At 43.3% G+C, this 21,809-nt stretch overlaps 1 protein-coding gene across 3 annotated transcripts in view; it reads left to right on the top strand.

Annotated features, from left to right (window-relative positions):
* The window catches only part of ZNF704 (zinc finger protein 704), a 102,932-nt gene extending 85,487 nt beyond the window's left edge, over nt 1-17,445 (top strand). For all 3 annotated transcript variants that reach the window (XM_035546166.2, XM_035546164.2, XM_050708697.1), the window contains exon 9: nt 454-17,445. In XM_035546166.2, the coding sequence (XP_035402059.1) occupies nt 454-565 (112 nt within the window). In that variant the 3' untranslated portion in view covers nt 566-17,445. The remainder of the gene's footprint in view (nt 1-453) is intronic.
* The last annotated feature ends 4,364 nt before the right edge of the window (nt 17,446-21,809 follow it).

Raw genomic sequence — 21,809 nt, 5'->3', positions numbered from 1 at the left:
CAGCAAGGACTTAAAACCTTCAGAGCTTGTAGCTTTTCTTCTCCTTTGCATAGCTGCTGCATGCTCGTAGTCAAGGTCTGCCGCTCGGAGCTATGCAAAGTATTTGTACCAAAGAGCGCCCGTGTCTGATGTGACCTGGGCTGTGCTGCAGAGCAGCTGGGGTTATCCCTTACGCCTTGGCACTTCGTGTGGCTAAAGTAACACGTTTCTAGATCAAGCTCAGCCTGTGTATTGCTGGGATCAGGAGCAGGCTCAGCAGCTGCCGCAGACTGCAGCCATGTCTCTGCCAGCTTCACCAGTTCCTGGTCACCTCGCAAACACCCGCAAATCTCTGTGAAACACTGGGGTTCCTCGCCCTTCTGCGCTCCGTTTAGCTCGTTTGTCCTGATCTGGGGGTGGTAAAGCAAAGCTGCAAAAACATCACGTTAACGAGCTTCCCTTTCTCTCCAACAGGAAGCCCAGAGGGGAGGGGAAAAAGTGTCGAAAGGTCTATGGGATGGAGAACAGAGATATGTGGTGTACTGCCTGTCGGTGGAAGAAGGCCTGCCAAAGGTTCATCGACTAACGAGTGAAATTCTGCAGAGGATTTGGGGATGGGGGAGGACAACAGCAGGACCAGATCGCTACAGCTGCACTGTATCACTTCCCGGTTTCCCTCCAGTGATGTGGTGTTGGGTTTTTTTGGTTTTCGTTTTGTTTTGTTTTGATTTTTTTTTATTTTTTTTTAAAACGAGAGCTTTGTATTTCAAAGTGAAGCACTTGTAGCCAAGGAGAAGCACTAATCAAAACCTGTGTGGAGCAATAGAGCAAAAAATAAATAAAAAGCAAAAACAAGAACATATCACAAAAATCTGTCTTACTAAGTATCGAAACCAGAGCAGCTATTAGTGTTTTTCTGTTAAAAAAAAAAAAAAAGGAAAAAGTTAATTTTTTGCTAACTCTTTGAGCTACTCGCTCCTTACGATCATTTTTAACCATTTTAGTCTCTTTGCTATGAACATGTGTATTTGCTAAACTGAACAATTTTTCTTTTCCTGAAATGAAGATCTCTTTTTGAAAGCTTTCTGATAAACACTTCAGAGTCCTATAAGCTACAGTTTACTCAGCAAAAGCTGTACTAAGCCTGGAGACTGCTAACTAATTCTCCTGATACGAATAATCATGATTATATTATATTTTTGGAAAGGGGCTATGGGGAGGAGTTGGGATTTTTGTTTGTTTGTTTATAGGAGAAAAACAAAAGCCTGAATTTTCAAGAAGGACAAGCAGTGCTCCTGGAAGATTTTTAAACCACGCACAGACCAGTGGAGTGGAACAAAGTAATTCAAGTACCAAATTGGATTTTGGTCTCTGGAGGAAGAAAAGCAGCGATGGAAAGTCACCAGCAGATACCGTCACCACAGAAGTGGAGGGAAGAAATTCAGTGATGCTCGATTGAAACTCATGAGAATATAATGGGGGTCTAGTAGCTTTTCTTACCGCTCTCCCTCTTCCTAGGGAGGACTGACAGTTGGACCAGCACATCTGTTGCTGCACAAAAGCCTGTAGCGAACTGGTAAATGCAGCCACTAGGATTACATAAAATACCTATTCAGGGACATGATCCAGCCCAGCAGTTCTGCTCTTGCTTCCTTTTCTCATATTTGAGAGATTGTTGTTGAGGTAATGGTTTGCTCAACGTGTTTTTTTTTCCACCTATTAAAGTTGCTAAAATTTATTTTGCGCAAAAAAATGGCAAAGAAACAAAAATACCCCCTGTCCACAACATCATCTCAGAAAAAGGAGTACAACAGCAAAGGAGCAACATATTTATGGTAAAAGTCCATTTCTTAATTCATTTCAGTATACACATTAACAAATTTCTGTACTCGCAGTACTTGGATAGAGTTTCTCTGTCTATTAGGAAGTATGCACCTGAATGTGGAAAGCTGTGTTCTGTCTCAACGTATGTGGAATTAATTGACAATTATTTTAATACAAAAATAAAGTAAGGATTTACTAGGATGTGAATGTATACTGTTAAGTAATGCTTGCCTGTTAAACAAAACAAGACACCTTAAAAAAAAAAAGCAAAACTTTGCCTCTTAATAGAGGTATAGAGGCCCAAAATTTCTGGATTTCCTTTCATACCATTTGAAATCAGACCAGTTTTTTTTTTTTTAATTTCTTTAAATTGTCTAATCTGCCTCATCCTCCCTGGGATAAGGACTCTGAGTATCTAAACAGCTTTCTAAAATCTGGTCCAAAGTTCATTTGGTACTTTATTGAGCATGCACTGCTGCTTATGCCTGTGTTAAAGCACAAAATAACGACGCAGCTGTTGAGGATATGTGCTATGAATTCAGCAAAGTGATGCTGAGAAGTAAATATATAATAGGAGCTACTGATGGTTATCGTCTGATTTTTTTTTAAGCAAGTTAATTGGGCAATCAGCTGCCTAATTTGAACATGCTATTTCTGCAGTTGTTTACAAATTGTGTAATTTACATGCACAAGCAGCAGGATATGCTTGCATGCACACAATTTCTTGATTTTTTTGAGCCCAATTGTGTTCTTTTATTTAAAAAAAAAAAAAAAAGGAAATAGAAATCTAGTTAGACCCTGAAATATATACATGTATGTATGTGTGTGTGTGTATGTGTATATATATGCACCTATATATATACATATATATATATGCATATCTGGGATCAGCAGGGATGAGAAAGATTGTTTTCTTTATAAATCTAAAACCAGACGGTTAATGTCACTGGATATACATAGCCACTGTTTTATCATCTTTTTCCCTCAGCAAAATGTGGCTCGTGGGGTTTCTTTGGATGTTGTATTTTTTCAATGTCTATAGTAAAATGCCTCGTAGTAATTCATAGTCTCAAATTTCGTCTTCAAACACTGAGCTTGCTGTTTCTGTATTTACTGTGGTAGTACTTACAAAATCTGGGCCTTTTCAAAGATACTCCTGCCAATTTTCACCCTATTCTTACAGCCCTGCAAGACTAATTATAAAATGTTTCATAGTTAATTAGACTATTGTAAGACTTAACAGTATTTGCTTATATATTTGTTGTTCCCTTCCTTTTGTGTTTTGCCTTTTTGCTTTGGAGGATTTTGTAAAAATAATGTGTTAGATTGTATGTTGGTTCCGTAATGTCAAGGCATCACGAGCACCTTTCCTGAGGGCACTTTACGAATTATTGTAGTAAGATTATTCTTTATAGATTTCTGCGCAGAAGATTGGTTTTCGTGCCAGACCAGAGCGCCCTCTGGTACAGATTTGCTATGGATTATGTAGAGGCACAAGAGCTGCAAACCATCCATCGTGATAGAAAGTTTGTGTTAACAAGCAGAGGACAGGAAATACTCAATCCAGCATAAATTTTGCCAGGACAAAATTAAATTTTCAGTATTTTTACACAAACTTTAATCAGCAGAGTTTATATTAAATCAGTTCTGCACCTTTTGGCTGTGGCATTTTGGTTAACGTGTCTCGCTCACGGCCTGAGCTAGGGAGATGGCACAGCCCTCTTGAGCTGCTTCAGGCTTCAGACTCGGGTTGCTTCAGGGCACCCAGGCACCCAGCTGACTGCGCTCCGGCATCCGCGAAGATCCCCTTCGCCTTCTTAACACACCCAGCAAGACCAGAAACATCAGCAAAGCCTTTCTCTGTCTTGGCATCGCAGAGCGCACACTGAAATAACTTCTTCCTTTTTTTAGTATATTGCTTCGGTGTTGTTTCACGCGGTATTGTTGTCCTGCTAACACCTGGTTCATGTCACAGTTCTGCACAGTCCTTCCAGAAAGAGTTTGATCTCTTTGTTTCCCAAGAAGGGGCTAGCTTGAATGCTTTGCTTGTTTAGCGCCATCAGGGCACGCCACTTCCCCTATTTTCTAATTATTTGCAGTTTATAGGTCATTCTTTCTGACCTCCCAAAGACGGGAGGAACGGCCAGAGCTCGTTATGCAGTGTCTGTGTGCTGCAGGTGGTTGGACACGTGCGCATTGATGGCAAGAGCCAGAACCTCCATCTGAGATACACAAGTGGGAGGATTTATTCTGCTAGTTTTAGCCGCTTGCTGCCAGTGATGCTGGTTACAGAGACTGTCGGCATCAGTAGCAGAGTGGCTGTCAACAGCATAACTCCCAAATACTTTTCTTCAGGATTTCTCTTCCTAGAACAAAGCCGTTTCTCATGTCGCCATTTATTCTACCCCTAAACAAACAAAAGCATCTGGAAAAGGAGGTGTTTGAAGAAACACAGTTTTAAAACGTGATTGTGTTCCTATAGGAAATAGCAGCTGTTGGACATTCCGAGCTCCGATCATCTTACTCATAAAAATTTGTTTCCACCCCAATGTGCCTGATTCTCTAGTGCCTTGCACAAGTGTAAAAGGATACACTGGATGCAAAGTGGGCAAAAACTCTTCCACAAAGCGACGTGCAGGTTTGCACTTGTCAGCAGTGCCCGTCATCCCTTAGCAGGTACCCATCGTCGTGTGAGCCAGAGCTGCCGGGCCTGCTTGTGTGACCGCGCTGAGCAGAAAGCCTTCCCGCTGGGTTACCTCACCCACATCGTTAGCATGGCATGAACACCGGCCTTCTGATGATACGTGGATTCCTCGCAGCCCTTCTCCATCACCTACTTCCCTCGTTCCTTCTCCCCTTCGTTGTGTAAGGTAACAAAGAGGTAGGAACACATCGGAAGGCAAAGCTTTAGCAACAAGTTCTTGCAGAACCTGTGTTTAAGAACGGGTTCTGGCTCCATGTCATGGTCCAACGTGTACTTCCTTGTCGCTGCATTTGGTTTTTTTCATTCATCCTGACCCAGTAAGACAGTCTGAGTGGTTTTCTGTGTCTTGCTGTGGGCTGGGACCCAGTAAGATGGTCTGAATGGTTTTCTGGGACCAGGTAGAGTGGCCCTGCCCAGACCGCAGGACAGGCAGACCCATCTGAAAGTGTGGCACACAAAGTCATTTCTTTCATCCTCTCTCTGTCATATGTTGAGAAACCATCTCGGGAAGAAGGCAAGACATACAAAGCTTGCTGGCCATGTGTAGAGATACAGCAGGTTGCAAGAGAGGCTTGTTTCTGTCGGTATAAATTTCAGTCATCTGTAGGGAGACGGCGTGCTGCTCCTTTTCTTAAACTACTTTGATCAGGAAGTGTTTGTGAAGTCTCATCTTTGTCGTCTATTGACACGTTATCAATCTTCCTGTAGGTGGTAGCACTGGAACTGGGACCTGGCAGAGTGCTGGATCTAACCTGTATCTGTCAGGGTTTTGCTGGTCGAAAATGGGGCTACTGTAAAGCAGCGTAGTGGAGTTGTTGTTCCAGTGTGAGTAGGAGACTTTTATGACACCTTTAGCAACATAATTAAGAGAGTAAGTCATTAGCAGAAACTAATCAAGCTGACGGTTTGAATGCATTCTGTGTCTGCTAGATGGAAGCAGCCCTTGGCTGCGTCTGCTTGACCTTGAAAAACTTCCTCAGGGCTGCAAAAAAGCCAGTGTGCCACGGGAGCTGATAGTGCCCTCTTGAAGGCTTTCTCCATCTTGGACTACAGTGCTTCCGCGTAGACAGCGATCTCGCTTCTGTCCAAACGCAAGATACAAAGGATCTTCAGCTTGCAACTTCCTGAGTTTGTAGCTCGATATGAAAAGCACTACCTGTCTGCTTTTGGCTTCACGCAGGCCATTTTGCGTAACAATCCCAAAAGACCCTGAAAACAGGGTCTGTTTCTGATGGCACCATGAAAAATAAACTACTTGTTGCTCCTGTTCTTGCTTATACTAACAGCAAGAATCCATTTGAAATGTAAGGGAATGGATAAATTCAGTAACAAGCTAGTGTTTTGCTTTTTTAACACATCTTAATGCCAAGATTCTTTTTTCCTTCAGTGTTTGAATGTAAACGTGAGATATCTGCAATACCCTCGATAGAAATTAATTTAGCAACGCAGACACTATTTCAGCTTTTCTGTTACTTTGGACTGTACAAAATATTGTAATATACATACAGTATATGACTAACGGGGCAGGGTTTCGATATTAAATTAAACTTCTTGATGTAGTTCCTTGCCAAGGAGGGATGCTGACATGTTTGAATGTGTTTGCCGTCTTTGCCAAACGGGAAGGCCAGGTTTTCTTACTTGCATTTGAAACCAGTCCTCTTCGAAAATGTATGATTGACCTCCCAGTCTTTATCTTACCGTGTTATACCCTCCAGCCATTAGCATGTAATGTGTAATGTTCAGATAAACAGTCGTTACTAAAATGTTTATACAAAATGCCTTGGGAAGACTAACAAAAAAAAAAAAAGATAAGGTTAATGCAAATTTCCTCAGGGAGCATAGGAGGGTTGTCAAGGCAAGGTGTAGTTTTATTTGAATGGAAGATGGGTAAGAATTTAATTTCTTTTTTTTCTATTCTAGGCAAAATCTGAAGAGCAATATGTCACTACTTGAATTATTAATATATTATTAATGCTTGGAAGGAAGCATTAATTGGTGAATGTGATCTCACTCAGCACTATAGCTTATGAAGGTCCAAACACAAACCAGACATTTTAGCTGATACAAAAATACAGAAAGTGAGTTTGAACCATATCCTAAATGTACTATAAATCTATACATTTGTATAAATATTTTCAAAATCTGCTGTAAATATAAAGGGTTCTTGTTCATGTAGCTGCTTGGTCAAAGCATACTTTGTCTGTAATGGAATTACTTACCAAATCACTTCAGCAAGCAAAAAAATCGTACACTAGCATGATATCCCAGAGGTACTGAGTACTCCACTGTGCATAGTGCTAATTTCTACATGAAATTCAAAGAAACAATGCCACCACCAAACTCTTCATATCTGCAAAGGCATCAGCTTCAGTCACCCCAAGGTCTTACCGAACCATGTTAACCAGTATTTTGAAAGAATACATATGCAAGTTCTCAATGTTTTCCTTATTTATACAGGATTATTTTTTTGTCCGTAATAATTTTTCCTATCAAATCTTTTTCTGTTGTCCCGGGCCTTCTTTCTGCAAATTCTTAAATATACTGAAGTGAATAAAAATGCACACCAAAATCTTCAGTATTGGGACCTAAACGTGTGAATCCCACTCGACGTCAGGACTTTGGGTGTCGCTACTTACCTGTAGGAGCTGTGGCACTGACGCCAGGCGATGTCTCGTGGTAGGGCTGCCCGTGATCCCCAGGGCAGGGCTGGGCTGGCTGCGCAGACAGGAGCTGCCCGGTCCCAAACGCAAGCTCAGCACCACCGAGGCGCTCAAGGAAGCCTTTAGCCTCCTGCGCTCGCTTTGGCGAGGGGATGTGCTGCTCCCTCTTCCTAAAGCCAGGCTTGTGGTTTTCTGAAATCAGGCTGCGGAAGGAGCTGATGTTCATACGGCTTTGAGCAAAATATGCACTTTGTAAGACAATCTTTTTCTGATTTTACGCGATTCGTACTGTGCGTGTAGGAGATGAGATGAATTTAGAGGACTCTTGGATTTTATTTTTTTGCATTGTAAAGGGAACGCGAGAAAGAAGAAACATTTAATTGTGCATTTTAACACGTGAAAGCATTTCTTAGTTATGTAGAGGTGTCTATTTACCATCAAGCTCAACGGGACTTATTTGAGCACATCAGAAAAAAATGCATGAGAAGCAGAAATGTGTGTCGTCCCACCTGTATCCCCTGTGTGCTCAGCACTCCTCCGGGGAGCTGGAGGCACAGAGTTCTGAGTATGCAAGAAAATAAGTAATTTTACCTAAAAACTTGAGGATATCGTGCTTTTAAGTCACAGATGATGCTGTCTTCGTGTGGTTTTTTTTTAGTGTTAAAAGAGCATCAGTACTGTTACTGAAGAGAAAATAGATGGTAGCCTTATTAGCAAGGTGCAATACTTACAAAGGGCTAAATTACGGAAACAAGCGGTGTGCGTATGTACAGCGCTGCAAAATGTGCACTCTTTAAAAATGAGCTTTTATAGCACTGGGATCTTATTACCTCTCTGAAGTGATAACGTTGGTATAATTTTATATCCATTCATTGTAAGTTACAAAACAGAATTTGGGATTTCATAAGAACCAAAAGGAAGAGAGGGAAAACTGTAAATTACATAGAATAGCGGTGTGTTGTCTTACATGGCGGAAGTAACCTAAAGCACCTTTACAAAGCTATACCCATTTTGGATTAGTGACAAAAAACATTGCCTTTGGTTACAGAAATTGTTTAGTCTGAAACTGCCGGTGATGTTAGGAAAATGCCTACTTCTGGGTAAATTTTGCTTTGTCTCTTGCATTTTATTACTGGGATTTATCTGTTTGTATTCTAATTGTGAAGACATTCCTAAATTAGCAATACTTGGCTTGAAATCAGACTCTTTTGAAAAGAACTTTTTAAAGGAAGAGATTTCTTCCTTCGTTGTACTGCACGGTCTGAATGATCTACTCCTTCTTAAGCGGAGAGCTCGTCAAAAAGTGGATATGTACAAAAAGATTGCTCTGGGGGCTGAACAAGCAACCGGAGGGCTGCTCTCCTGTTCGGAGAGAACAACTTCTCTCCATCTGCACTGTGAGGTCCCTAGAACAGAGGTTTTCCAGGCTGGTGGCTTGCTAACTTAGACTTTTGCTGTTAAATAATGACTTACATGCCATTTTTCCATGACTCTTGCTGTTCCCATCGTGTTCTCCGAATCCGTATTTAAATGGCAGGCTGAAATGCTCCGGTCTGTTGAGCAGGAAGGTGTTCGGTTGTTTCCCTCTGACTCTCCTAGCAAAGGGCCAAAGGACAAAGTGAAATTCAGAGACGTTACTGGAACAGGCCTGAGCCATGAGGCACAGCCTGAAACAAAATAGCTCAGGGAAGCATAGTAAGTAGAATGAAACTTCTCTCTTGGCCCATTTTCACTTGTGTTGAGACCAGAGGCTTGGGAGTAAGGGGTTACACACAGCAAACCTTACAGTACTGTCTTCGTTCAGATGCTACCTTGTAGTGTGCTGTCACTTCTGCGGCCTCATCTCTGTAGGTTTTGATACAAATTCATTCCATCTGCCAAAACATTGCACTATTTTCTGTGCAGAAGGGAAAGGTTCTGCCACCCCATCAGTAGCCAGCGCTGGCTTTATTTATTTTCTGTAACAGCGTACGTAACCTGCTGACGGATCCTTCTTGCCCAAATGAATCATTTTTTCTCAGAAGTATCTTTAGCCAAACATGTTCAGATACTAAAATTACCGCAGTTACTAAAAACTAGATTGTGTGAATAAATTGACAAGAAAAGACCAAATTTGATGAACAGCATCAATGCAACCTTTTGCACTGACCATCTTTCACACAGATTGAAGGTCAAAAAAAGCATTTTCCCCTCCCAAGTCGTGCAAACAGTTAGCAGGAAATCCTTCTAATTACTCTGAGGAGGAGAGGAAAAGCACCCTTGCGAAGCTTGCGTGAGCCCTGTCTGCAGCCCTCAGGTGCCACGCTGCAGGTTCCTTCTCACACGTTTGCACTAGTCTGAAGCAGTCAGTCGCAGAGGGCTCATTTTATTTAAATGACAAGCTTGATAAGAAGTCTTGTTACACAATTAAGAGTAAAATGCGCTGTAACAAGCTGAGCCCTCGAAGCATTAGATTTTTTCTCCGGAGAGCTGCCATTATCCCTGCGAATGGCTTCATCGACTGGGACGGCTCCCGTGGGCGGCAGCTGTGGGGAGGAGGTTTGGGATTTCCCTGTGTGACTGTTTCCCGTGTCACTGCCTGAGAAACTGTGACTCTCCCTCTCTGAGTGCTTGCAAAGAGAAGTGTGCCGTAGGCTTTGCGAGAGGGACGGACGCTTCCCGAGACGTTTGCACTGCCGCTGGAAGGTCTTGGCTGGGTTTCCAGTGATACCACAGTGGCGATACGCTGGGTGTGTCTTAGGGACAAGTTGTTTTAAGCACGTGCTGTGCGGTGTGTGATCCCTCCCAACGATGCCAGGCACGTTTACGGAAGGTCACTGAGTAAAACACGGCGCTGTCAGAGCAGAAAGCAGAGGCGGTGGTCTCCCTCCTCCCAGAGCCGTGCTGCATCTCGGGGGCACCCTCGCTTCTGGGCTTTCCCTGCCCCGTGACCTGGCCAAAGGCTTTTTCCCAAGATCTGCTGGAATCCAGCAACAAGCCCTAAAACCAGGCCGGTGTTGGGTTTGACCCTCAGGTAGGGGAGGCTTAAAACCCAACTCCTCCCCTTCCTGAGTGTTTTACTGGCAGGCTCTTACAAAGGGGGCACTGCTCCATCGCTTTCCCAGTGGGATTTCAAACACGGCACCAGCCACCAGTGCGTTTGCAAGGAGCCGGATGTTGTCTTTGTCAGTCACGGGTTTGGGGGAATATTCTTTTAGATTTAGAGCTCTACACCTCACCTATTACCTGGCTTCAGAGCAGCTTGGGTTGGCCCAAGCTTGGGCTACTGTCCCTGCCCACAGCCTCTCAGCCTCTCTTTTCTGCTGGCAAAAATACGGCTACAGAAAAATACACTGGGTTGTGCTGGCTTGAACCACTCCTAAAAGCACAGGTCTGTAGAAAATGCCCGAAGGCTGTGTCAGTGCATGACCTGCTGGGTTTGTGGCTCCGCTCTTCATGTGGCCAGCACTGGCTCACTAATCCTATGCCCAGTGAGTCCTAAGGCTACACCTCAACCGTGCCGCGGTTTTGCTAAGCAGGTACAGGAGGAGGAAAGGGGCACGAAAAGCCACCCCGCGGGACCTTAGTCCTCCCCTCACCCCAGGCGCGTCCCGGAGCCAGTCTGAAGTCAGTCGGGGTAATTTGGGGCCATGCACGTTTTACTGGTGGGTGCGAAGGGGAGGTGCTACCTCTGCGTGAGATCTCTGGGCCGCAGGAAGCCAGGCCGTGCTTCTCGTCCGGACACAGGCAGGAATTTTCCTGAATAGAAACCTCCGGCTCCTAGCGCAGGTCCTCCGCCGCTTGGCACAAGCGTCCCAGTGCAGCGGTGGTGGGGAGGAAAGGCTCGGCACGCAGCTCGAGCGAGCTCACAGCAGTGGCACTGCGATTGTTTAAACTCTGTGAAAACAGCAATTACACCTTCTTGTCATCTGCTACTTACATTTCATATTAAAAAAAAAAATAAAAATATTTCCAATAGAGACAGGAGTGAACTCAGCACACGTTAAGTCAGTAGAAAAGCAGGAGCCCAATTGCCCGGGTTCATGAATACAGGATTTCCAGTGCCCTGTGCTTGCCTAAGACTGCAGTATTTAGCTCCCTGCATCCCTTTGCCTCTTTTCAATCACCAAAGGGAAATACTTGCCCACAAGTATTGTTTTTTCCTTTGTTTCCTATCAGATATTGTTTTGGTGAATACAGAGTAAATTTAAGTTCTTTCTTAAAAACACTTTTTCTGCATTAATATTGTTAGAACCAGCGCATTTCCTCTTTCATTCAGTGTAAATCTATTTCACAGAGCTTTAATGTGCTCTGCATTGCACTTTATGTGCTTTTTCACTTGTTGGGCCACGTATTTTCGATGTACAAAACTTTTTGTTACTCTAGTTTCACCTAGAAATTAACCGTGACACTCAGATGTTTTGATAAAAATGCAAGTTCCATAAAACATAGCAAATTATTTAGATTGGAAATCTTTTAATGATAATGCTGAGGAATATTGTAGCCTCTGAAATGGTTTATTATTTAGTAAATTCAATATATTAATGGGTTGCATGATTTAAAATGGAATATGGATAAGCAGGAGACAAAGCTCTAGCCATTGGATTTGCTTGTATACAAAACCTGCATTAGTTTAATTGATATGGGCCTTAAGAAATATTTTAAAGTGCAAAGTCATTTAATAAGCCGAGTTGACATGAGAGGAGTTCCCAGAAAAGTTGAAATCAGCTTCACTTAATTACCAAAGAGAGGTTTTCACTATTCTAACACGACTCTGGGTACTGGGCAGTCTGAGATGCCTCTGGTCTCTGAACTCTCACAAGTAGGATATACCACAGAGTTAGAGAATCATTGAATCACAGCATCACGGCCATGGTTTGGGTTGGAAGGGCCCTGAGAGATCGTCTAGTTCCAGCCACCTCTCACTAGAAGCTGTGTGTGAGCACCAGAAGCCCTATGTGAGCACGTGTTTTCCTGCTTTCAGCAGGAGCTCTCCAAACTCTTATGCTAACAGTCCTGCTTCCAGGCTGACAGTGGTATTCCCATTGTTTTTTTCTGGCTTTATTCCCCCCCCCCAGTTTGGGGAACCAATGTCCTAAAGACAATCTTCTTGTTCCTAGATGTGCTAATGAAGAAATCGTCTTCCTCCTGATCTTGGTGTCAAACGTAGGGCCCTAATACTGTTGCACGTGGGTTAGCTTAAGTATTTTTAGATGCCAGTTTCAGTGCTTTAAACAAAGAACAATTCCTCTGCCCCAGCGCAGAATCCTGTGCAGTATGTCGAAAAATAAAGACCCCTTTTCTTTTACTTCATCCGAACTGTGTTTGTTCCAAATAGAAGTGGGGAAGTCTGCGGTGACCGTGAGTGGAGCACAGAGCAGTAAAGGGGACAAGGAGCCGTGATGCTCCCTCCTTCCCGGGGCAAATCCTTCTGGGCTCTCTGCTCCCTGGCTGATCAGCGAGTGTGTGACCTCAGACACCCCGCTGGCCCATTTCTGCATCCCCAGGCACAAGTGACGGCTGACTGCTGAGTCTAGCAGCGTGGGTGCAGACTCCATTTGAGTTGCAAATGTGTCACCTTGCCCTTTTTCCATCAAGCTTCCCCTACAGAAGACAATCAGGAGCAGGGGATCCTGGTGGGTGGCTGTCCTTCAGCAGCACAACAGCAGCACTGCTCCCCGACTGCTTTCTGTGTTTTTTGGTGTGTTTGAAGGAAGGCTTAAAAGAGAGAGACTTTCGCATGTAGCTCATACTTACTGGCAAGCTGGTAACTCGTTGCCCTCTGGGGGCAGCCTGTGAGCAGCGCTGCAGATTTAGGTAAGGTAAATCCACTGCCAGCCACTTGGACATGGCTAACAACTGTTTCTTATAAAAAGAAAACAAAAAACAAAAAACACAGAACAACAAAATGCCACCGTGCAGACTTTTGCTAACTCCCTCAGTGTCTGCCCGTAGTGCCAGCAGCTGGGGAGAATGGTGGAAGGCACAGGACCACAGCCATAACTCGTCAAAATGCCTCTGCAGTCCATTGCCACTGGAAATGTCCTAGTGTTTGATCAAAAATGTATAGACTCAGGCTTTCCAAAATTCCTCTAGGAATTTTGCTGTTACTTTCTATGAAAAAAAAAAAGTGTTTAAAATCTTTGTGTCTGCATCTCAGTTGCTCCTGCATGCTGAATCAAGAGCACTTCAAATAGACTTCAGCTACGCAGGGAGTCGTTCTTAGTGCAAGTGGTGACACCCCAAACATTTCGAATATTTTTCTTAAAAACATTTGTGAAATTAGCAGTGTGCATATTAATGTCTAAAAGTCTATGAAAATTGAGTTTAAATAGTAAAAACCATGTGCTTCTACTTGAAACTGTAAAGAAAGACTACTGAACTATTTAATTTGCTAAGCACCAGCTCCTGAGTTTGTTAATGCACTAAACCAGCTTTTGACAGAGTCACTTTTTCTAAATGTAGAGAAGGAATAGTTTCTTCTCAAATTATTGGAATAATTCAGGAAATGAATTCTTTGTTTCCAGTCACTGGGTTTTAGAAGGAGCCCAGAAAGAGCCCTCATCCTGTTGTGCTTTTAATATTCATTATTTGTATGGAAAAAATCTTTGCTTTTTCATTTTGCTGTGAATTATCAGTTCACTAGCTATAGGCAGTATTTCTTCACTTTGATTGCCAAATGTGTTTTAAAAATATTACTCTCCTCCTTGAAAATCCTGATTACTACATTTTTTCTAGTTTTAAAAATGCTTTTTGTGCAATTTGCTTAGATACGGTTGACTAAAAATTGCAGAGAAGGATCTAAATCATCTTATAAGTGCATGAACCAATTTTTCCTAAAGTGAAAATTAAGAATATGAGAAAGCAAGAGCATGAAGAATCACGAACAAAGCATTGCATTTCTGAATTAAATATTTTTAGAACATTCTGATTAGTAAAAGTCACTAATCTTTGTTGGCGTTATATTCTGTTGCACATCACTGTGTTTTAGTAAATGTGAAAGCAATTTTTCTTCAGAAAAAAGAAAAGAAAAAACACAAACGGAAAACAAGATTAGAAATGATCATTTAAACCCAGGTTTTCTGCTTGTTTTTAAGTCTATCCTGCCTGGTACATCACTGTTGTGTGTTCAGGGATGCTCAGGACAACAGATGTTCCTGCCGGGAAGCAGCTAGGTTCCAAAGTGTTAACTGAAATAAAAGCTGCGAGCAAACTCTTAGAGTTTTCAAAATATTAGCTCAGCTATTGCCAAAAAAAAAAAAAAGCATAAAAGCACTACTAGTTAACTAGAATTTCAGCGTTTTAAAAGAATCACTTTTTAATCTAGCTCATTGCCGTCTTTAAAACCAGGTTTCTGTTGGTCTGCTTGCTTGTCTTTTAGGGCTTGTATTTGTTGGTAAACCTCAGAGCAGGTTTATCAACGCTGGTGCTCAGATGGCCACCACTGAACTGGAATCTCTCAAAATCCATGGTGATGTTAGACATTTTTTGAAGAAACAGGAGTCTTTGAAGGAAAACCTACTTAAAATTATCTCAAAAAAAGCAAGAAGCAAAAGAAGCCACTTCTTTCTTTGGGAAATACCATCGAGTTACGATTAACTCACAAGATGTGTGCTTAATTGCTCTCCCGTAGCTTTGTCAGATCGCGTTTTTGCTGAAAGCAGATGGTGATCAAACTACAGCGAGGAAGCTCCCTTTGATCCGTGCGAATGAATGTATACACACGAACTATGCATTTCATCCAGCTGCATCCTGTATCTCGAGTCAACTCCGTTCCAACCTTTTCCTCTAGGTTAGCGACTCCCAAGCTCCAGGAGCTGGAGGCGCTCCCGCCTCCTTTAGCGCTTAATTCTCACCTGTTTTGCTTCAGAGCTTTGACAAGGCGAGAGGTGGGAGCGGAGTGACAGGGACCTGGCTCTGTCCCGGCTGCTCCCCGCTCCAGGGGACCAGGTTGGGCCCCAGGTCCAAGGTAGCTGAGCAGAGGGACAGATGTGCTCCCTGCGCTCGCTCAGACTGCTCCAGCCCTGGCACCTCTCGCACCTCTCAGCCTCCTGCAGGCCCGGGCAGCAGAGCAGGACCAGCAGCTACTGTCTCACATGGGGTCAGTGGCAGCAAGGCTGGAAGAAGCTGTGACAAGTAGGAGGCCACTGCAGATGGGGCTTGCAGCCACCATCTTCCCCCTTGCGAGAGCCCTTCCAGCCCCCTACAGCCCCAGTTTTGCCCTTGGCACCACTTCTCCATGCCCCAGGTGATCAATCCCCTGCTCACAGCGCTCGGTCCTTCACCCTGAGCACCGCCGGGGCCTCAGGGCTGGGGTGTGCAAGAGAGAAGGATCAGGCCTCGGTTTGAATGTACCCTCTGCTGGAAGGCAGTGGAAAGATGAACATGGTTGTCTTGTCCTTGTAGCTGAGGTAATTAAACAAAGGGAAAGGTATCGCATGCATTAATACTTGTATTTTGGGTTGTTGCTGTGATATACATCAGCCCAATAGGGTCAATGAATGAAGTGTGTTCTTACGGTTTATCTTAAAGGAAGAAAGACCAAAAAAAAAAAAAAAAGATGTACTAGGAACACCCTTGCTTTAGAGTAAAGCAAGCCTGGACTGAACAACAAAGAAAGATTTTGTTTATATGCAACCTATTCAAATATTTGATACTGGTATGAAGGCAGTGGTATTTTTACCTATCTGGAGATGTGCACTCATCTACGTTATGCTTAATTGAAAAATATTTTTACAGTATGTGTTTGTATTTGGTGGGCTAAGGCCCTTAATTTTATATTCTTTACAAGAATTAGAGTGGAAATTATGTTTCCCCATTTATTGAGCTCCCTGACCATGCTATCTGTCCGTCTGCATAAACAATAATTACAGTACTTTGGCGGATTTGGGTTTTCTTTTTGTTTTGTTTTTTAAACACCATCCTTAAAAAAATGCAGCGCTTTTTGTATGTTGCCTAACAGAAAAGCATGTTCCTTACCAGGGCCCCTAAAACGTGATCCACAGAACGCGCTGACGTGACAAAAAATGCTTGAGGACAGGTCTTCATGGGTTATCTGCTGCCGTACCTCCCGTAGGCGTGCCCATGGCCATCAGCAGAGGGCCTGCCCTGGGGAGTCACGCAGGGGCAGCCGTAGGGGTGCTCGGTGCGGTCCGGGGGGCTCCTCGGAGCTGGGAGATCCCGTGTCCAGGACGTGGCCTGTAAGAGCAACAGAAAGACACGACTGCATTTCTTTTCAACCTGCAACTGCCCCGTGGGTCTGGTGCAGCTCCAGCTGCAGTCCCTCGAATCCCAGCTCTGAGCGCAGCGGTCAGGCCTTCGTCGTCACTTACGATCACCAACTTAACTTTTTAAAACGAGAAAGAGCTTCCAACTCTGGCACTAATGGAAATACTGAATACTTTTAATATATATATATATATATTTGGAAAGTATTTGAAGAAAAAAAAAAAGTGTTTTGTCTTTTTTTATACGACTTTTAGCCAAATAGAAGTATTCTGATTATTACTTCTGTGGATAGCTGTCCACCTGTAAATAAACTCAGATATTCAGGTACGTGAACCTGAAGAGAGTAAATAAATAAATAAAGACTGTTCTCTGGCTATGCGCTTTGCTAGCTTTTGGTTCCTTTGTACATAAGAGGTAACTGTTTAAATGTTGGGTGGGTTTTTTTATTTAATTGCTGATCCTCTAAAGAAAGAAGAAGAAGAAGAAAAAAAAAAAAAAACCTTTTGACTTTGTTTTCTCTTTTCTGAGTTAATACAAAGATTTTCTAACTTTTTACTGCAGAAATGGATAAATACCTGGTGCTATGTGAATTTGAGTCGAACTGGCCATAGCAGACACACCAGTTAGAATGCACTTTTCCTGTGGCACACAATGTATTTTCTCAGAATGGACTTTCAAAGGACCATCAGATGTTTACATTTCTTCTTGTGGCCCCAAATGGTTTTGAACATTGAAACAACTCCCCAGAATAGAGAAAGACATGATGCATTACCGATGTGATGACTCCTTACATTTAGGTATCTACAACAGGTTTGTACAAATACCATTTTAGAGATAGTTGAAATATTGGGCTTTCATACTTTGTAATGCTTTGATGTGACAATAATTATGCTGTTGCTATCTATCTAGTCTAACCTCATCGTAGACCTGTAATTTCCTGTTTATGGTTATGTCATGAATTGCACTGGCTTGAATTCAGCCAAATACTGACTGTTCAGCTGAGATATTCCGACTGTTATGATGTCCACAAAACATTAAATGCACTTGTAACCAATTACCAAGGAGTATGTCAAATTATTCATGTAATAAAACCCATATGTACTACTTTGCAACTTGTTTGTGTGAAAATCAGTTCTTTTACAGCCACAAATGCCAGCACATCAACCAAGAACCTGCACAAGTCAATGACAGCCTTTGCATAGACTTCATTACAAACGGGACTGACTTCCTTCCCTGTGCACGTGAGGGAACGCTCCTGATACACAAAGATTAGTCTGAACAGAATAAGCCTTCCTCACGGCAGAGCTAATGAAGCTACTGCTTTGAACTCACAAGTAGGAGAGACATTCCCGAAACAGGGAGTAGTTTGTGGGGGGGAAAAAAAAAGTATAAATTAATACTGTTTCTGTCCAAATTCTCAACTCCCTTTGCTTTGTTAGGTCATATTTAGATTTTCCTTTGGCTAATGCATTCCTACCCTCTGCTGCAAAGCCAACTCCAATATAAATAGCAGGGCTATTAAATTTAATGAGTGGTTTAATCACTCTTCTGTTCATATTTTTCTCCCTTCCAGCAACATCTCCTCACCACACACATGCACCAACAGCCATCCATCTCTAGTCAGGAAGATCTCTAAGCCCGTCTGTTCTCCAGGGCAGAGGCAGAGCAGCTCGGGTGAGGAGCCCCTGCCCTGCTGCCCACCAGCACCAGCACCAGGCCGGTCTGAGCGTCCCCTTCCCCAGTGTGCGTTAATCCAACACGTACCAGGCATTGCTGGAGTGAAAGGTGCTCCTTGGTGCTTCTGCTGGAGGAGTCTGCCGCCTTCAGAGACCCCCCTCCTGCCAGGCGGTACCCAAAGCTGTGTCATTAGGGTCCTGCGACCAGGTGATCCTACAGCCCATTCGTCTAGATTGCAAAAGGAAGGGATTTTGAAGCCATAATTAGCAAGGAAGTGCTTCAGTGGTATTTCAGACTAAATCCCGCTAATTAAATGCCACTCTAAAAGGCAACAATCTCTGTTGTGATATTTCTGAAGACAGGCGCGCCGACCATTGCAGTTAGCTTTGTGCAAAGATTGTGGCTTAAGCATTGTACAAAGCAGAAGCATTAAAGAACGGGGATTTCAGTTTGGTGCAGGGCTGAATACCTACACTCCCTCCTCTCCCCTTTCCACAGCCTCTGCCCCATTTTGAGTTAATTCCGAACAGCCTTAAGAAGTGACTGCCGTATGTGCATTTGGTTTAGAAATAGTTTGTGCCCTCATGTACTTCCTTTAGAAAATTTGAGACAGAATGCTCCCTTCTCTGCATGCATCAGTAACTTCCTCCAACCTCATTTCTTTTAGCTAAAATAATTCACTAGGTTCAAGTTTGGGCTTCAAATACTCTTCACTGCAAGAAAACAATTTTTCTTGAAATATCCTGTGCATTTTATACTTCAAATGTTGCCATCGTCTTTTTTTTTTTTTTTTTTTTTTTTAATACCAGCACCATTGAGACCTGCTCTCCAAATGTGGTGTTAGAGAATCATTACGTTATAACCTTACTTCTTTGTTCCTGCTGGGAACCTCTAACACTGGAATCAACATTTTAGCAATGAAAGTGCTATTTAAGGAATGGCAATATCATTTTGGTGCCGCTTAATTGAATGCATTATTTTCTATTTTATTTGCTTAAGCTGCCAACTTTTTTCTCCCCCTCCCACCCACTCTTTTTTACGGTGCCAAGACAAATATTTAGGTTATAAAAACAGCCGTATTGGTTTGAAGTCTAAGCTACATTTTTCCTTTTGGCTAGCAAAATAAAAAGTAAACATTATGCTAAGATTTATGTTCTAAATTTAGCTTTGAAACAGAGGGGGAGAGAGAGAGAGAGGCAGAGAGAGAGTGAGAACTTGCACCTTCCTGAGTTATACTTTCCTGCTTTATCCCCAGATGATACCAACATGAACAAATGAAATCTTTTTTTTTTTTTTTTTTTTCACTTACAATTGTTGAGGAAGGAGGAGAAGAATTTTCAAACACATTTGTTTTAAGGCAAGACAAACGACAAGCAAATTAATTTCTCATTACTCTTTGGCTTAGCTTTGCCACTATAGTACTGTGTCCTGCTCTGAAGCAAAAACTTCGATTCTTTTTGCCAAGCTGTAGAACAAAAGAAAACAACAACAAAACAAAACCCTTATGGACAGGGAGAAAGGGAGGAAACACTACCAAGGTCTGGCTTAAACTACCAGGCTTGTTTTTAACCAACTTTATGGCATAGCTCCAAGTGTCTAAATCCGACTCTGCAGATCAGTGATCCACCAAACTTTACCTTCGGTATTTTTGAGTAGTGTGTGAGCATTCCCTTTTTGGCTAGAAGCAGATTGACCCTTCCCTCCCAGACTTCTTAGCTGGTAGCTTTGCAGACTGCTTAGCTTGCTGTCATAATGCCATAAGCAACATTTAATATATAACAATAATGTATATTTCTATTTTATACATAAATTAAAATTGGTTTAGAGACTGATTTCCCCCAAATTCATTTTGAAAATGAGAACCCAGAAAAAAAGTAAAAGAAAAAATAACTAGAAAGCAGCCCGTTTTTAGCAGAGATGAGATTAAAGACGTGCACAAACTGAGGCTGGGATGCACACACCCCGTTACTGGAAGCGACTCGGTGCTCCCTGGTGTTGCCGACCCGGGTGTGATGCTTTCGTCTGCCCGGGAAGAGTTCAGGACCACTCGCCAGAGATGCAAACTTATCCAGTGCTGACCTCTCGTGGCCTTCAGTGAAGCTGCAGCCGCCAAAAATACCTGGCAAAAGTCAACGCCACGGCAAGGCTGGAGAAATACGGGTGAGTTGGCCCTCCGGAACCAAGCTGGGAACTCCGAGAATACAAGAGCACATCCCAGAGACCCTCGCCTTCTGATTTTCGTTTTTAACCCTTGAGCACACAAAACCCTACATCTTACACATCACTGAAACACGGACAGACTTTCAGGCCAAGTAGTTCTTAAATTTGTGGAAAGATCATTGCAGACCAGAGCTGTACGTGTCTCCTTTTACCACTACTATTGAACTATCCTGTGCCGTGCAAGGCATGGAGCATCCCTCTCTCCCAGAGAACCAGAAAACTAGTCAACAAGTGGGAAACCAGGCATTTTGGTTAAAGTCCCTCAGAGGTGAGCCCGTTTCAGGTCATAGGAGGCAGATGCCACCAGCTTTCAGGGTGAACCTGGGATACTCCTGACCTCCATCCACCCAGCTCGCCCCTGCAGCCAATGCAGGACGCCCCCGACCCTCACGGCAGCAAGGCCCTCACCAACGTTACCCATGCAAGCACTCAGTAAAAAGGGTGCTCTGAATCTCCCCCAGAAGTGGTACCAAATTCGTTTCAGTGTCGTCAGGAAGAGCACTGCCTCCAAATTAGTCCTTCCTTCCCAGGGCACCCTCAGAAACGGGAACACACCAAAGATGTCTTCACCTTCCCACGCAGCTGGAACTGCAACTCAAACGTAAACACGCGAGTCCCTCTAGCTAAAGCTACCGTGCTTTAAAGCTCACCCCCACAACGAGCACGGAGCAAGCCCCCCCAGATATCACTGCCAGACAAGCAGAATGCTTTTCAGCCTTTTCCAGGCCATCAACAAGCCTCCTGGCCATGTTAGAGCAGAAACTGGCTCTTTCTGTTCACCCCTCCTTAATTTTCTCCTCCTTTCTGTTCCTTGCAGGCTCCTTACTGTGCTGCACATTTGTATCACCGCTGTTATTTCCCCTCACGCTTGAGGTATGAAATCAGTAAAGCGGTGACTCACGTAACCACGTTTAGCCTGAGCTTTGAGCTAGGACTGACCAGGCTTTTTGAAGTCCTGAAGAGTTGAGATTTCTGTTAGGGGACTCAAATGATGTCCTGTTTAGAAAGGGCTGGGTTCCTTCCTTCTGGTCACGGACCTCTTGACCTGTGAAAGCAAAGAGGATACGGAGTAAGGGATGGAGGGAGAAAGGGAAATGGTTTTTACTTCCTTGGCTTTGGTAAATATCAGAAATTTGCAAAAAGCATTCTGAAAATCCCACTCCCAGGCTCGGTTCCCAGGCTACTCCTTTCTTAGGTTCTCTTTTCTCTAAATGTTTATGTTTCCACCCAGAATGGTGGGCAGGAGTTTGGCATTTGGGGCTGAACAAGCCATGTGGCTTGCTATACGGGGGGACTTTCAGAGCTCCTCCCTCCACCACCTCTTCCATTGCTTCCCAAAATCGGCGCTAAAATGAGAAGTACAATCTCTCACTGAAGATGTTTCATATTTTGAGTCAGCCCGTGATAAAGGCGCATCCTGCACTGCTTCGAGACATGTGGAGGGAGGCAAACCTGGTGTGGTGTCAGGGCAGAGGAACTAGAAAGTTATCAGAGGAAAGCAAGATGAAAGTGGAAGGGAAATGAAGTAAGAGGGTGAT

The sequence above is a fragment of the Cygnus atratus genome, chromosome 2, assembly GCF_013377495.2.
Source record: "Cygnus atratus isolate AKBS03 ecotype Queensland, Australia chromosome 2, CAtr_DNAZoo_HiC_assembly, whole genome shotgun sequence".
NCBI classification, from domain to species: domain Eukaryota; kingdom Metazoa; phylum Chordata; class Aves; order Anseriformes; family Anatidae; genus Cygnus; species Cygnus atratus.
This window is presented reverse-complemented; position numbering and strand designations above follow the sequence as displayed.